Source organism: Microtus pennsylvanicus, chromosome 16, assembly GCF_037038515.1.
Source record: "Microtus pennsylvanicus isolate mMicPen1 chromosome 16, mMicPen1.hap1, whole genome shotgun sequence".
NCBI lineage: Eukaryota > Metazoa > Chordata > Mammalia > Rodentia > Cricetidae > Microtus > Microtus pennsylvanicus.
The window spans coordinates 44,394,106-44,410,812 of NC_134594.1; the positions used below are offsets into that span (position 1 = coordinate 44,394,106).

Sequence of the window (16,707 nt, forward strand, 5' to 3'; positions counted from 1 at the left end):
ATAGGAAAATAAAGAGATGAAGTATGTTCAAATGAAGTGTTGTCTAACAAGCTGTTGACTCGGAAATAGCTAACATCGCCCATTTTCCCATATACAGGTCTGTGGATCAACACACAGATGACTGTAAAATGAGAATATGCAGCAAAAACACGGTACCCCTCCAAGCAGGCATGGAATGATAGGAACCTTATGCATTTTATAGCCTCTCCATGGTGTGTACAATTTCACCAGGGAAACACATGGCCAACATTCAAAGAACGTTGATCAGGTATTTCACAGGCTTACGTCGATGGTAAAAGTTTGTCCTATAAGCATCTTAAATTGCTTGGACAAGCAGTCGGCAGCTGGAGACATCTTCATAGTGAACTCATAAACACCATGGACATCCACCTGAGACCTAAAATGCACAAAGTTGAAGCAGGCGAGTGACCAACCTTGGCGAAATATCGCATCCTTGCTGCATAAAGGCACCCAGGGAAAACCAGAGACTATTAAAAATCCCAAATTCATTAGTTGATTCACTACTTTGTGTTTCTCTTCCATCTTCAAACTCCTCAGTGTGCCACTCGTAGGGGCTAAATCTGCTGACCAGGAATAAAACTACACTGACCCCAATGTAGGCAAACACTATGCACATCCAGATCTCATAGGCTAAAGGATCAAGAAAGGAAAACACTCCTGGTTTGGACTTCTGAGGCTTCTTGATCATGATAGAGATTCCAAGACTCATGAAGGGCTTGGAGAAGTCAATCACCTCTTCTCTCACAAGGGTGATAGTTAACGGAGCAATTGCAATGTCAGCTTTCTGTAAAGGAAAGAAAGGAAAATAACAGGACCCACCATTATGGTTAAGAAAGACACATGTTTAAAACTTGGGATGGAAATTCAAGAGTGGCAGTAATTATGGCTCTGGTGCTAAAGAATAAGAAAGAGGGCCATGTATTTATTCACCTACTACTATAGACAAATCGTTGACCTATCTGGCTTAGATAAGGTCCTTACACATTTCCTGTGATATACACTTGAAGTTTGGGGATAACATATGTGATTAAAGACTGGCCAATGCATGTTTCAATTAATTTTCAAGTTTGCTTCTTGTTTTTGTTTCAACCTTTTAAGTTTTATCAAATAAATAAAACAGTTGTTTTCTAGAGCATCATGGAATGCCAAAAACTGATAAATGGATATTTTAAAATAGAATGACCATTCTCTCAACAATGGTTCAAACTGAATTACTTTAGCTTTAAAGAGATTTATACTTACCCCATAGACAAGCTCTCCAACCATCCCATTCCAAATTTTGGTGTCTGCATCCCTGGCCCCATACTTGCCATCCCCAACAATAGTCAGCTTGTACTTGAACCCACAATGTTTGGCAATTTCTGCAGCTAAGTCAACACAGTAGCCCTCATAACGCTCATTCCCCTCAAGCATTTCATGATTTTTCTTCATCATAACATATGGTGATTCCTGTAAGGAAAGACAATATGTTCAACTGATTATCATCATGATTTATATACTATTATGTCGAACCCATAGCTTAATAATTACTTATTATACCTAGGCATATGTTAGATATAGATAATATGACAGACATTGAAATAACAATATATAGGCATAGTGCTTCTACAATCAACCTCCTCAAATCTCTCTATTATTGGTCATTAAAATGGCTTATATCTAATCATATTTGAGTAAGAGACATAAAAGCTCTTGGCATAGCCTCTCGTTTTATTTGTAATCCTTAAGCACAAGAGAGGGAAATTTTTGCTCAACAGCTACTACCTTTGGGTCTTCCTTACCCTACTGAGTTCAGGCAAGATCTGTGTTACTGCTACTCCAAGTACAAACATCATGTAGGAAAAAGCCGCATGTACAATGATCCATAAACTGAAAATGGTCATTGTCATGGTAACAAACTGATTCTATTCCTGAGAGTTTTGTGTCTCACTTCATCTAAGAGATGTAATACGCTAGAATAATGTTACATGTATAGTTATAGAAGCTCTCTCTCTAGAAACCCATGAGAGAGGAAGTATGATGAAATTATTCAGCAAATCTAATGTTGTTCATTTTGGAGTGTTACAGAATATAAATCTAATTGAGTTAGTGGTTCCTTTCAATAGCATGATGAGGGTGAGAATTCCCAAATGTCTAACTCACACTCATGAAGAGAATTCCAGGTGCCACTAATGTTTTATCTAAATCTCTTATAAGTGTCTTGATATTTTCATCTCATGTTGTTAGGAAAATGAATCCACCAATTTATAACCTCATTACTAAGTAAAAGTGCCAAACCATCTTATCACAAAACCACATACCCTAACAAATTCCACCTCCTCCCCACCCCTTGCTTGGCATTGTGTCTTCATGATCCACACATCTAGGCAAGCTTTGCCTCCTTCTTTCAATAGTCATGTATTTGGAACAGAACACCACTGTGTTCAAATGATTGGTATAAAGGAGATCACACTTGCCTTTCATTGTGTATAAAGAGGGCTTAGCAACATTATTAGCAGCATTATTAGATCATATTACTAAACTGGGGGGAGGGTGCAGATGAACCAGAGTTGGGTGAGATTTGAAAGGATGTGTAAAGAGCGAACAAGACTTTGCTCTGCTGTTCACTAGTGTCGACAGCAGGGTATCAGTTATCTATCAAGCTAGACTCCAGCCTCCTAGAGGATGAGAACATTCTACCTGCTTCAACTCAGCCTGTGTATGACCCTTAGAGTAGGTAAGCATGCAGTAAGGGACACAATGACAAGTAAGCAATGAATTAAGCATTGTAAAAGCTGTTTGGTGATCTTCCTATTCTAAAGCCTAAACATCAAGTCTCCAAGTAGATACTTAGAATAAGAAAACATGCAGCCCAACCTAGGAACGTGCGATTAATTACCAAGATTGTGGTGACTACCACAGTTTTGTTTTCAAGCCCAGATGTGTCATTTCCAGAAGGGAGTTCGGTTAGGGTGACAACCATTTTATCCACTTCACTCCAGTACCCAATCTGGAAAAGGTCACAGTTGAGGAACAATGATGAGAAGTGGCCTGGCTTCATGGAAAACACTTGACACTTTAAAAACCCATGTCTGCATCCAAAACAACGCCCACCTTACACAGACTTCTAAAGACCAGCAACAGCTTTACCTTTATGAACATGCATCTGGTTGGAAATGAAATTCCAAAAAAAAAAGGTAATTCTTAAAATTGGATGGAATCTTTCTATTTTATTATTCATTTGTTTATTTTTGTTTATTTGACTCAATAGCTTGTTAGGTATCCCTAGTTTATCTAGAACTCACTATACAGCTCAACTTGTGTTCAACTCACAATCCCCTGCCTCAGCTTCTGTAGTTCAGAGATTAAAGTCATGAGCCAGTGCACCTGGCTCACTTTTCACATTTACTGAAGAATTTGGTTGGTGAGGTAATAATTTATATATGTAAATATATCCCAAACAGCGACAATTTAGCCAGACTACTTTAAGGCAAGATTTTGAATTAAACAGATTAATACATGCTTATACCACTATTTATTTGATCTAATTGCGCTACATCTTTAGCAGTTCTTTTCTATCTTATAATTAAAGTCTTCTTATCAAAGTTGAAAAAGAATGTATCACTTCTGCATATAGGTACCATTTTAGATTAATTATTACTATCACTTATGAAAAACGAGTTGATTTGATTCAAAACAAATCTCAAAACTGGAATTTGTTTCTAGAAGCGGCTCATCACTGTCTTCGTGCACATGCTCTCTGAAGCCAAAAGTGGAAAATGCTCACAATGGAATCTGCCTCTTCAAAGAGAGACCCCATTTTAAATCCTTAAAGTTTTACCTTCCGGGGCCCGTTTGTTTTGAGCTCCATGATATTAATCGTGTAGTTTATTCTTTTTCCATTCTGGTCAAACTTTATATTTCCAGAGAGACCTTCAACTTGAACCTAAGGATGAAATGGAAATAGAACACAGTTATAAATTTATTAAACCCAAGATGCAAACTGGGAAGATTGCTCACACTGACCTGAACAGCTTACTGTTTACTCTGTGTGTGTGTGTTTAAGTTTATTTATTTATTTTTGTGTTTAAGTTTGTTATTTAAATAACATGTTTTTCATTTATTTTACTTACCAACCCCCACTCCCTCCTCCCCTTCCATACCTTTGCTTTTCTCCCCTTTCCCATCTACTCTCCTCCCCGAATGTTCTCCCTCCATTATCATTCAGAAAGAGGCAGACCTCCCATGGGCTTGCACAAAACTTGGTAGGTCTACCTGAGGCTTAGCTCCTCCTCTTACATTAGATGAAACCAGGTAATCCAACATGGGGAACAGGTTACCAATAGCCAACTGAGCACCAGGGAGAGGCCCTACTCTGATTGTAAGAAGCCTTACTAAGAGACCAAATGAATTGTCACACACATGCAGAGGTTGGCCTAGGTTGTTCCCATGTAGGCTCCCTGACTGTTGGTCTAGTGTCCACGAGCTCTCAGGAACTCAGGTCTGCTTTCTCTGTGGGTTCCCCCATCATGACACCCCTGGCTGGTACAATCCCTCCTCTTTTTCTTCTACAAGACAGCACAGTAATTGTCTGTGGATCTCTGCCTCTGCTTCCATCAGTGACTAAGTAGAGTATCTCTGATGGCAGTTAGGGAAGTCACCAATTTGCTTACATAAGATGGCCAATTCATGCATTCTTTATACTATTGCTAAGAGTCTTAGTTGTGGTCATGGCTGTGGGCTCTTGGGGGCTTCCCTGGCACCAGGTTTCTCCCTATCCCCCCATACTCCCCCATTAAGACATCTCTTTTGTTACTCTCCCCCACCATCCTGCCTCCAACAGACTTCCCACAGAAGTCTGCTCTTTCTAGCTCCCATGTCTCCATCCTCTCAACCCTCACCCACAGTGTACCCAGGGGATCTTTTCTCCTTCCTGTTCCCAGGGAAATTCATATCCCTCCTTGTGACTCCTTGCTATCTAGCTTCTTTCGCCCTATGCAATGGAATACAACTCAGCTGTAAAAAATGATGACTTCATGAAATTTTCAGGCATATGGATGAAAGTAGAAAAAAATCATTCTGCGTGAGGTAACCCAGACCCAGAACAACAAACATGATATGCACTCACTCATAGTTGGTTATAAGGACTAAAGTGCAGGTTAACCAATCTCTCTACTCTTTACCCTACCTTTGTCTTCTGAGGAGACAACATGGCCTGTATATTCAACATAAGGAATAAAACAAAGGTAACTTATATGTTTTGGCAAAACAAAAACAAACAAACAAAAGTCGTACAGAAACCACCTTAATGACTGTGTGCTGTCACATTGGCGCCGGTTCTGTGAAACTGACCTGTTTGAGGGCCCTTTCTATTTCTACACCTTGTCCCCAAGGCACAGCTGGGTTGGCCAAACAATCCCCTGCATTGCCTCTCCGGGAGATTTCAATCCTCTGCTTCCGAAGGTTGCGGAATGCTTCGGTCATCACTTGGACAGCATCGTAGGTCAGGGCAGACGTATACTAAAAGGAATCACACATTTTATAGGGATGGAGGAATTCAAAACTTTGTTGCCCATGACCTAGCCTACCATGCAACACAGGTCATCCAGACTGCTCTTGCCTACCAAGCAGTATGAATACTGGGTAAAAAGAACCAAGACGTTAAACACATCTCCTCCATGTACCTATCTTAGAACGCAACCAGAGGTTGGGCTATGGGACTACAGAACTCATTCTAAACACTCAATATGCCCAAATATCTCAGTACATCAGCTAACTTAACCAGAAGCTTATTGTATTTGTTGAGATCAGGTTATCATTGAACCAGTATTTTATGGACAGCTGTGATGATATATAAACTTTCAAAATAACAATAAACATATCTTCAACGACCAATAAGAAATTCATTGGTTAAAACAGACAGAAAATAGATGAGTTTTTGAACCTGAATCTTGAATTCCAGATTGGTGGTGCCTACATACTCTTTAGAGTGGTGTTAGACCATTTTTTGCCTTCTCCTTTGTGTTTCTGGTGTTGAGGAAGAAGAAACAAACTCCACCACTCCTCAGCTATTTCTGTGATTTAACAGTCTCTGAGGAGGCCAGCTCAAACTTACAGAGGCTGAGAGTGCATTCACATGACTCGGGCAGTCCTTGCCCTTTTCCCTTTCCCTCTACACCCCCAAAAAACCATTTGATGGCGTTCCTACTGCTACTCACCAAGGTCTACACACTTATTCGGCCACTTCCTCCTCCTGAAGCTGGCTACCAAGTCCAGCAATCAAAAGCCCTCTTTGGCTCACCTGTTTAACATGCCCAATTAAAATTAAATACCTCATCTTAACACAGGGTTTCCCATTTTATCTTTATAAACCACTATTTGCCTATGTGCCACATCTGTCTCCCTCTGTCCAAAGGCACTCCTTTGTCCCATCAGGACAAATCACCCTTCCCCTTTTCTTTCATCTTCTATCTCCTTTGCCATGGCATCCTAGTCTACTCTAATCCAGACTTCTGATTTTTATTTTCTTAAGTATTACACCTGCAGGGTAATTTGCTGCTGTTCATTTCTGCCACAGTCAGAAAGTGGTGTGGGAAGTCCTTCTGTGTATGTGTTGCTTTTATTGGTTAATGAATAAAGAAGCTGCTTTCGGTCAATGGCTTAACAGAGTAAAGCCAGGCTGAAAGAGATATATATAGAGTAGGCAGAATCAGAAGTAGGCATGTAGCTGCCCACAGGAGACAGACACTCTGGAACTTTGCCACTAAGCCACAGCCCCATAGCCATACACAGATTAATGGAAATGGGTTAGCTTGGGATATAAGAGCTAGCTAAAAAATATGCTTAAGCTATTGGCCAAACAGTATTGCAAATAATATAGTTTTGGTGTGATTATTTTGGGTCAGAGGGTCCAGGAAGCGAACGAGCAGCTTCTGCCAGAAACAGGTGTTGGTGTTTGGTGTTTGGGTGTGTTTTGTCCCAAAAACGCGGTCCAGGAGGGAGCCACCACTGTGTGATAATTCACTTCCATAACTGATATTGGGACAGTACATTACCAACCTACGTCGGAATGGCATGCAGCACACCGGGCAATCTTACTCTCCAGTAACTTGATTCTTCCCCGACAGTGACCCACGTCATTTTCTGAATACCACAGCCTGCACCTACGTCTCGTTCTCAAACCCTATTCCAACTTTGCTGTATTGTGGAGAGGAAGACGTCCTCCCCCCATAGAAGTTCCTGTTTTGTCAGCTGGAGAAAAGCCCAGGCCTCAAAACACATTTGCCCCCTGAACGGACAGAGTAGAGCTGGCCACACTTTTCTCAGCCTTCCCATTCATGCAGTGTGCTAAGGGTACACCTCCAGTTTCCTTAAACACATTTGTTTCCGGAATCACGCATTATCCCTCATCAGCACACTCACGATAGTCTCTATAAAAAAAATCAATTTTTTTATTATTTTCTACCGCAACTAAAGAAAGAAATGAGAAGAGTGGAGGAGAAGAGAGGGAAGGAGGAGATAAAAAGGGAAGAGGAAAATACTTCGTCAAATATTTTTCTTCAAATCATCATCCCATTTTTTCCTATTCCCTTCTTAGGAAATGCTTTGAGAAAACAATCTGTCCTGGCATATTAACCTTCTTCACTGAGTGCTACTTTTTGCTCTGTGCCTGTGAGTGCCACCCACAGCCTCTGACAGACTCTGATTCTGCTTGGGCAGGGCAGCCCTTCCTACACAGCCATCCTCCAGTTCCTTTCCCGTTTGTCTTATTTATAGCATTTTCCAGCATCTGACCATCCTATGTGAACATTTTTCATCTGTTCCCTGTAACTATCCTCCGCACCAGAACAGATGCTTCAGGGAAGGGTAGCTCTTGTCTATTATCCCTGAATTCTTATAGACTATGATTGGGCTTGGTTTATTGAAAGGGCAAAAAGAAACAATGAGGGGATAAAGAAAGAAGGAAGAAAGGAAGGAGGGAGGGAGAGAGGGAGGGAGGGGGGAAGGAAGGATTAGAAGAAACTTAAATTTCTGACAACAAAAAGATGTTTAAGGGCTGGGCAACTGTAGCAGAACATCTCCCTAAAACGTGCACAAATCATGCTCATGATTCAAAGAATAAGTGAAAAGTTCTAGTTTTACAGCTAAGTTTCCAATTCTGGTCAATGAGAAGAGCTGAACAAGTGCATTACCTTTAAAAGCGAAAGAAGGACTAACCACAAGGAAAGGCAGCTGACTCCATTACTTTCACAAGATTCTATTTCATGGATCACTTAAAAGTTGTATAGTCCTATCAAAAAATTATGTTGATGTAAGAGAAGAATTGCTGAAGTTTAATAAGAAAGGACATAGCAGGCTGCATCTGCCTCGCTGTGTATCTGTTTTTATTAGCCCACAGTGAGAAGCATTCATTTTCTTTCTGTACGCTATTCAGTTTATTGCCAAATTAACTCTTAACACTAATTCCTAGGTCTTTGAATAGGTAATGGAAATTAAATTGAATAAGTTGAATATTAAGAAAATATTGCGATTCATATTAAAATTATAGTAGCTAAAAGCCAAGATTTTCATTAAGTCAGCTTGCTCTCGTTACAGGGAGGCTCCATGAAGCCACCCACTAACTGTTTCAGAGGACTATAAATGTGAGCTAAATGCATTGGAAATCTGATTAGGCTGAGCTAAAAGCGTGCTGATCCACGCAACACAACCCCATTGCTACAGAGCATGCCCACTGGGCAGAAAGCCCCCTCACCCTTGCCCAAATGCTCAAACCTAAACAAACGTTCAGTTTATTGTCCTTTTAAATTAAACTACCCAGTCAGAAACGCAATTCGGAGCACGCAGATAACGAGTATTCCATGATGCAGTGCCCGTTAGCTTCTGGTTTGCATTTCCGGTTCATTTGTTTCCCTCAACGAGTGTGCTCACAATTTTGACTGGAGAGTGAAAGATTTCCGTTGGTTTCCACTGCTCACTGAAGTAGATATAAATTAGTTTGGAGAGATGGTGATGGCTGTGTAACTGTCTTCCTCCTCTGAGAAAAACTGCTGCGTCCCTGCCCTGATGTTGCGTTCTGTGAACTCTCTCAGCTGAGTTAGGCATTTATCCTTCAGTGGGGGGCCATTTAGCTTAGTGCTTCCCAGCATCACCACCGCCACACTCACACAAGAAATCTGGGAAATCATTTTTATGGTTCATTTTCCAAATGCAAGCTTTATTACATTTTAAGTGTCTATCTATTGAGGCTCATATTTCAAAGATAAAATAAAATACTCATTTTACATGTTTGTTATGTCCAGTAACATCATGCCATGGGATAGTGTGATCACAGGTACCAGAAGATGGCATCTCTAACACCAGAAAAAGGCGGCAGAGAGGAAAATGTTTGTGTTTGTCTCACTTCCTGCATTACAAATATAAAAGAGGATACCATGAATACAATGTGAGTTTTTGTAGATTGCCATATGGTGTCATGGTTTTTTACACACATTTTCTACACCTTGAAAACATAGAATATTGTATTTAAAACAAATACTCACTACTTTTACTCACTACTAAAATGTTTTTAAGTCCTATAGATTTCATCATTTTCAATTTGTTGTGAAATTTGAAGCTCTTTGGGAACAGTTTAGAAAGCACAGAACTTGTATGTCAGAAAGCAGGCCTGGGCTCAGACTTGCCTCTTGATCCTCCCTTGTCTTGGGGTGGTTACCAGAGTGTTTTATGTAATGCTTCTTAAGTGAGGTCCTCAACCTGTGGGTTGTGACCCCACGAGCATGGAGCCCCCACCCTGCAGATTTTACATTATGAGTCCCAACAGTAGTAAAACTACAGCCATGAAGTAGCAATGAAATAATTTTATGTTTGGAGGTCACCACAACACAAAGAACTGTGTTAAAGGGTCGCAACATAAAGAAGATTGAGAACCACTGCTGGATCCAGAGAAACAAAACAGTGTCTGTACTGTGTTAGCAGGGACTGAACATCAAGCTAATGGAAGAGAGCCTGTGTTCTCCTTATTCTCCGGTTATCATTTGTGATATGGCAGTTATGAAAAAATCCAAACACACACATTATTGTATTGTGACTTTGTAGTTATTGAAAAACCTTAAGCCACAGATAGTTTTGTTTGATTTTATAGGTGAAGATTACAGGTCTTAAAATCATCATTTTTACCCAGTGCTCCAGAAGTTTCCTACCAGGGAGGAATTTGAAGGCAGCGCTCTGTGACTCTGAGATAATGACCTGACTTTCCAGTTCACCTGAATTGTCACTATGTAAAGCAGAAAATCTCAAATCTTATAAAGTCTTAATAAATTTATAAGAAAAATTTAGGAAGCCTTTTATTTTAGTTCCTCACAATGCGTAAGAATCAAATAGAGACTCACAGAAAAAGAACAGTGGGAAAAAGTGCACTGTGAGCCTAGAATTATTCACGGAACTTAATTTCACATTCACCAGCACCCACCCCCTGGAAGCGCTGTCTGTGATAAGGTCATCTCTAATTTACTGTAAAGCATCTTGAACATGTGCCCTTTAAAACTGCAGGGCACAGAGGCATCAAACCTTCATGAAACTCTACGTCTTTGGCAGTCACACAAGCGAGCCACAATTCCCAGGACGGAAATGGGAGCTCAGCGGGAAGAAGCCAGAATTAGCATCTTTCATTATTTTCCATGGATAACAAAGATATTCTCAATGAATATGAAGAAAGAAAGAATTATTTTTAAAGGACCACATTTAAAACACACACACATATGTTTAAAATCATATATACATATACACTTCTATGGCTACTAAAATATAAAGATTTTATATAAAATATAAAGATGTTGCTTTCAGTACAAAAATCTTACGTAAGGAGCAAGCATCTCACATTCAGGGGCTTGAGATTACGTACTTACAGATTCTACCCTAAGTAAAGCGAATTATGCAAATTAACACAGAAAAGGAGGTTCAGTTTAAAGCAAGGTCTGGATTTGATTCAGCCGGAGCAAGGACTTGTTCGGCGGCAGAGTACTGAGTCAATCAAATTTCTCCCTGTCTCTAGCGATAACAACTTAGGAAAAAGCCCCGGCTGTCTAGGGTGATGACTCTGGCTTTGGTTTCTACACATGGTGAGCAGAGATGCCTACCCACCAGTCCCTGGAGTTTTCCCACCATGGAGAGGCCATGGGTGAGAGCAGAGAGCCAGCAAAAAATAGGAATATTGATGTAGCGTTTACCAAGGGCCCAACGTGGCCTTTCATGTAATTGCTGAAGCTGAGATTTTTGGAGAAATTTTGTTGACCTACAAGTGTTTTTCAGAGGAAGAATAGAGTGAATGCAGCTGCGCACAGATGTCCTTAATTATAATCATACATATGGATAATTCATTTAAGTGGCACAACATAGATTTATTTGAAAATACTTTCCTTCGGGATATGTAATTTTGGCAAGATCAGCTTGGGTTTTTTTGTTATTGTTTTTATATATATCTTTTTAAACTACAAAGTACACGGCTTTAAATGCACCAAGCTTTGAGGTGTTGTAAGTTATTTTAATATTTGCAGTAGTAAACGCTGGGGTGTAGCTGAGCCTGTGGTCAGTTTCAACACTCACAACGCAGAATTAATTCTGCTAGGCTCTCAGAGTACTATTTAACGCATGGTGCTAATTACGGAACTGAGAAAGATTATACTATTTTCAGACAGGCCCAATAATTCTCTTAGGGCAGCAATTAAGGAAGTTGGAAAAACGTGTGTTAAGTTGGCTCCTGAGTAAAATGAGGTTCTTGTGTGAAAACTATTATTTAAAGTGCCACACAAATGTCCGTCCGTGGTGGTGGTTGAGCTCCTTAATGCTGGCCAGACATGAAAGACAGAGCGGAGCAAAGGTGATTGTGTGGAAAGGAAGCATCCATAGGCAGGCCTTGCGAGGGGGTGACACTGGGAAAACAAAATGTATTTTAAAATGGAAGTAGTTGTCATTATTTTTGTTCTACTAACAAGTGTACTTATACTCTGTCTCCTTTTAAAACCTTTAAGAGAAGTGAAAGATCTATTTTCCATTGTCCCTTGTAAATACAGCCAGGTTAAATTATTACAGCTTCCTGGCTTATCACCAGAGTAAACAGCTTGGCCTCTTTGGCTACCCCTGATCAGAGGAACATAGCAAATGCTTGTAGCAGGGACTTACAGCAAATTCTATAGCAACAATAATCCAGTATTTTCTTTCTTGATAGTCTGATAATTAAAAAGTTCTTATTTTTTTTCCAGGTCATTATTGCTCTTTCTATAAATGTCTCCCATGAGCCTCTCTTGTGCAAACACTATGTAGTTTAGAATCAGTACCTGTAAGGAAGAGCATGCTTCTCAGGATCTTGCATTTCTTTAAAATCTGAACGTAGCTTTCAATTGCACTCATCAGTAAGTTAGACATAAATGGCTGTGACTTCTGCAGTCATTATGTTATAAAGAAATTAAGGAAAAGGTGTCCATGTGTTAAATCCCTCTCTGAGGCATAGTCACAGTTCAGGCTGCATACTGGTCTGCCTGTTCAACAGAATCCAGTAATCACCAGGGAGTCCAACGGATTAGCACCTATCTCTAGGTTGGTATAGATTCTCACTGTGTTGGAGATTGAGCTCAAAGCCTTATCCTGTATGACTGACTCTGCACAGTCTTCATGACAGCTCTGTCCAGTTCTCAGACTGATAGAATATTCGTGTTTTCCTGGAGTGGGAAACTTCCCATATACTTTTTCCAATACTTAGAGACTCTGATATCCTGCTCTTTGAAACTTACTCAGTTTCAGGTTTCAAACTCTTTTCTTTTTTCCAAGAAGTCTTTCTATTCCACAGCCATTCCTGCATGTCCTCCTAGGAGACACCTTCCTCTGCATGCACATGCAGGAAGCTCTTACTCGCAGCCTTTATGTTTCAGTCATTATTTTATGTGCTTTGGATGGACCAACCAACAACATATTGGCATTTAATTTCAAACACAGAGATAAAACTAACAACATTGAGAATCAATTGGTTACAAATACATGACAGTGGAGGTTAAGAATAATTTCGAAAGATAAAACCAATGTCTTAAGCAGAAGCAGTATAATGGCTCCTCCCTTGAACGGTTTAGAGTTGACCTCCAGTTTCAATGAGAGGATACCATTTGCACAAGATTGAAGAAGCACAATCTGCAGGCTTACTTCTGCAGGGATATAAGGAGAAAATGTTTTAGCAGAGGAATAGTTAGTGTACGGAGCCCTTAGGAGGGGAAATGTCACGTGTTTAAGGACTAAAATGGAGGAATACAGTTGGAGTGAATTTGGTGATGGAACCTTGCCAAGAACTAAGGTCACATGTGAGGTGAAGAACGTGAGCAAGAAAATGACAAGTGCCAAAGGATCCTGGAGCTTTTGCAGAAGAATCATAACACACTCTAATTACATTTCAAAGCGAATAAAATATAGAAGGCATGGGAGACAGGGGAAGCAGAAGAAACAGTTCTCAAGATAGCATCATAATAGGGCAGAGAGTGGGTGGTGGTTGGGCTTGGGTTGGTTGCAGAGCACAAGACAAAGCATGGTGAGAAGTAAGACAGAATGGATGCATTTACTGCCAGGTTGGATAATGTTTTATTATTGACTGTTGTTAACTTTCAACTGTGCCTAATGTAGAAATTGAACTTCATAATCAGAAAGTATGTATATGAAAACTACAGGGGGTGTGTGCATGTGGGGGTAGGATAGAGGGAATTTTGTAAGTAGAGACTGCTCATTCGTTTCCCAGCCATCCAGACCTGAATGATACAACACTGCTTGGCCTATTAGCTCTGGCTTTTTATGAACTAACTCTTCCATCTTAAAGTAACCCATTTGTACTAATCTATGTATCACCACATGGCTGTAGCCTACTTGTAGGTGTCTTTCTCATTTGGCAGCTACATGGCGTCTCCTTGACTCTGCCTATTTTTCTCCTCTATCTCTGCTTAGAATTCTTGCCTTGCTCTATTTTGCCCTATCATAGGCCCAAAGCAGCTTCTTTATTAACCAATGGTAATAAAATATATTGACAGCAAGTCCCACATCACCTCCCCTTTTCTGTCTAATTAGAACAAGGAGGGAAAAGAGGGAATGGGAGAGAAAGAGTACGTGGAAAACAAAAGTTTGAAATGCCTTTATTTTAGGGAAGGGAGTTGGGAAAAGGAGCAAACCTTATTTATTTTTATGCTTCTGTAATTATTTAATTTCCAGTGTAGCCTGTAGTTAACAGCTTTGATTGAACTATGTAGACAAGAACTACTGACCCAAGGTCAGACAGGAATTCAGTAGACACTCTTGCAGAGCTTAGTATGCTCTATCGTTTCTGGTATCCACTCAGTCTAGGATCATGGGGCCCTCTCTTGTAATCATCGTCTTTTGATCAAAGGAAAACAGTAGCCATACTACTTACAAGGAAGCCATGCCCTTTTCACAAGTTCCAAATGGTTTCTTAAAAGAGTATGAGGAGGGGAGAAGAAGGGAGGGGAGCAGAGAAAAATGTAGAGCTCAATAAAAATCAATAAAAAACTACCAGCATGAGATTTACAGTTTTCTATCTGTCATGCTGGGGCATGACCTTGTGTCTTCACAAGCTGTTCTTTCCCAAATCCCCTTCCTTTTCTTTTCTTTCAGTTCTAGCTTCATGGAAAGAGTATTCAGGGGTCCCCTTACAAAAAGCCTTTCTTAACCTCCTTCCCACATTTTGTCCTAATCGTCTGTAGAAAAATGGCTTGCTCGCTTGACATACATTGTCCTTTATTATATTTGTTCATTGACATATTTATGTTTTCTTTTAGACTGTGCATTCTCAAAGTCAAAGTTCATACTTTTTTTCACTTCTGTTGCTTGATTCATTTCTTAGCCCTCTAGTACAGAAGCAATATGTATCTGGATTAGCATAAACTCCAGCCCAGAGATGAATTTCCCCTAAAGGCGTTCAGTGATCTCTATGAACTCTCTGGGGTAAAATATAGGAATTTCAACATGTTCAACTTGGAATCGACCTTAGCAACTGGCTGAAATTCCCTGTATTTTGGAGAAGGATAGAAGCCATGAGCCTTTATTAGGATCTATGATTCTCATACTGTGCTAACATCTACTGAATGGCATTTAGTCTTCACAACAGCTGGGAATTCACAGCCAACAGCTGGGAATTAAGAGCCTTGATTGTGATACATGAATGAGAACCATGATCTAATAAATGACAGATTCCAAATTTTAAACCCATAAGCCTTCTTCTTTGTGGTATCCCACTATGAAGAACAATCACTAACTCTCTGACAATTGGCTGAAGCAGCCAAAAGGATGATATTGTAGAAGGAAAAAAACAAAGAAAAGGCACACTGGTTGAGCTCAACAGATTGAAATCTGGGACAAAGTTTCAACAAAATTTAAATAGAATGCATTTCTGGATACCTCCTCCCCCATGAGTCATGATATAAGACACATGGAGGCAAATAATGATGTAGATTCTAGGAGACAAAATTCAATCTCATTTTTTTTTTGTTTCTCACGGAGGCAGTATGGGGACACCACAATAAGTTCATGAAGAATGTGAAGAGAAAATTGATTTAAGGTTTCAGAGGAATGCGTTCTCCATCATACATCCTAAACAGCATCATTTATTAAGCCACAGAAGCTTAAAGTTCAAGGAAGGGATGAATGAGCTGTGAAACATGCATTAAGCTAGACAGAGTCATGTCCCATGACAACAAGTGTCCCATGCCATTCTCAGAAGCTGTTACATTACAGCACTGCACAGGATCACATAATAGACAGCCTAAATTTTCAACCAAGGTCACCAAACAGGAACACTCTTACCTTTTAGAAAAAATAAAGTTCTTTCTAACATCTTACAAAATGGTCTTCTGAAACTGACCTAAAATTAAAGGTATCTATTTATGTACCCCCAAGTATAGAACTTTAAACTCTCTATTGTTTATCTGGTAAACGTTCATAACCAGATACAAAAATATAGTCATATTTACACTTTGAGTGTTGATGTGGAGGTCCTTCTGTATATGTGCTGCTTTTATTGGTTAATAAAGAAGCTGCTTTCAGCTTAACAGAACTTAGTCAGACTGGAAGAGATATATAGAGAGTAGGTGGAGTCAGCGAGATGCCATGGAGCCGCCAGAGGAGAAAGACACAAGCTGCCAGTCAGAACCTTGCCAGTAGTAAAATATAAAATGATGGAAATGGGTTAAGAGCTAGCTAGCTAGCAATGTGCTTAAGTAATTGACTAAGCAGTGATTTAAGTAATATAATTTCAGAGTGATTATTTTGGGTCTGAGCAGCTGGGAACAAACAAGCAACCTCCCCCAACAATGCATGATCAACTAGTTCCTGATAACTATATATCTCACTATGATGTTTTAAGATATATATATATATATATATCACCTTTTCTCCTTCATTTAAAACATTTCCAATTTTGTAAAAAAAAACCATTATGTGCACCCCAAATCATTTGACATCAGTATAAAAACTACTTCCTTAACCAAGTCTGAATCTTAATTCTACCCTCAGTAAGATCAGCAACAAAGACTAAGTATTCTCATCAGCAGAAATACCCGGCTTAGGTAGCAACAATGTGTATGCATGTCTAAACACTATACAGAGGAAGAACTCTGTGCTCAAAGGCACTCAGGACTTCACGGTGAGGCATTTTAGTCAGCTTTCAAG

General features: G+C 39.8%; 1 protein-coding gene across 6 annotated transcripts in view; it reads right to left on the reverse strand.

Annotated features, from left to right (window-relative positions):
- The window catches only part of Gria2 (glutamate ionotropic receptor AMPA type subunit 2), a 116,051-nt gene that overhangs the window by 21,102 nt on the left and 78,242 nt on the right, over nucleotides 1-16,707 (reverse strand). For all 6 annotated transcript variants that reach the window (XM_075950701.1, XM_075950704.1, XM_075950702.1 and 3 more), the window contains exons 7-11: nucleotides 5,353-5,520; nucleotides 3,842-3,946; nucleotides 2,900-3,010; nucleotides 1,264-1,470; nucleotides 435-805 (exon numbers count right to left, since the gene is read on the reverse strand). In XM_075950701.1, the coding sequence (XP_075806816.1) occupies nucleotides 435-805; nucleotides 1,264-1,470; nucleotides 2,900-3,010; nucleotides 3,842-3,946; nucleotides 5,353-5,520 (962 nt within the window). The remainder of the gene's footprint in view (nucleotides 1-434; nucleotides 806-1,263; nucleotides 1,471-2,899; nucleotides 3,011-3,841; nucleotides 3,947-5,352; nucleotides 5,521-16,707) is intronic.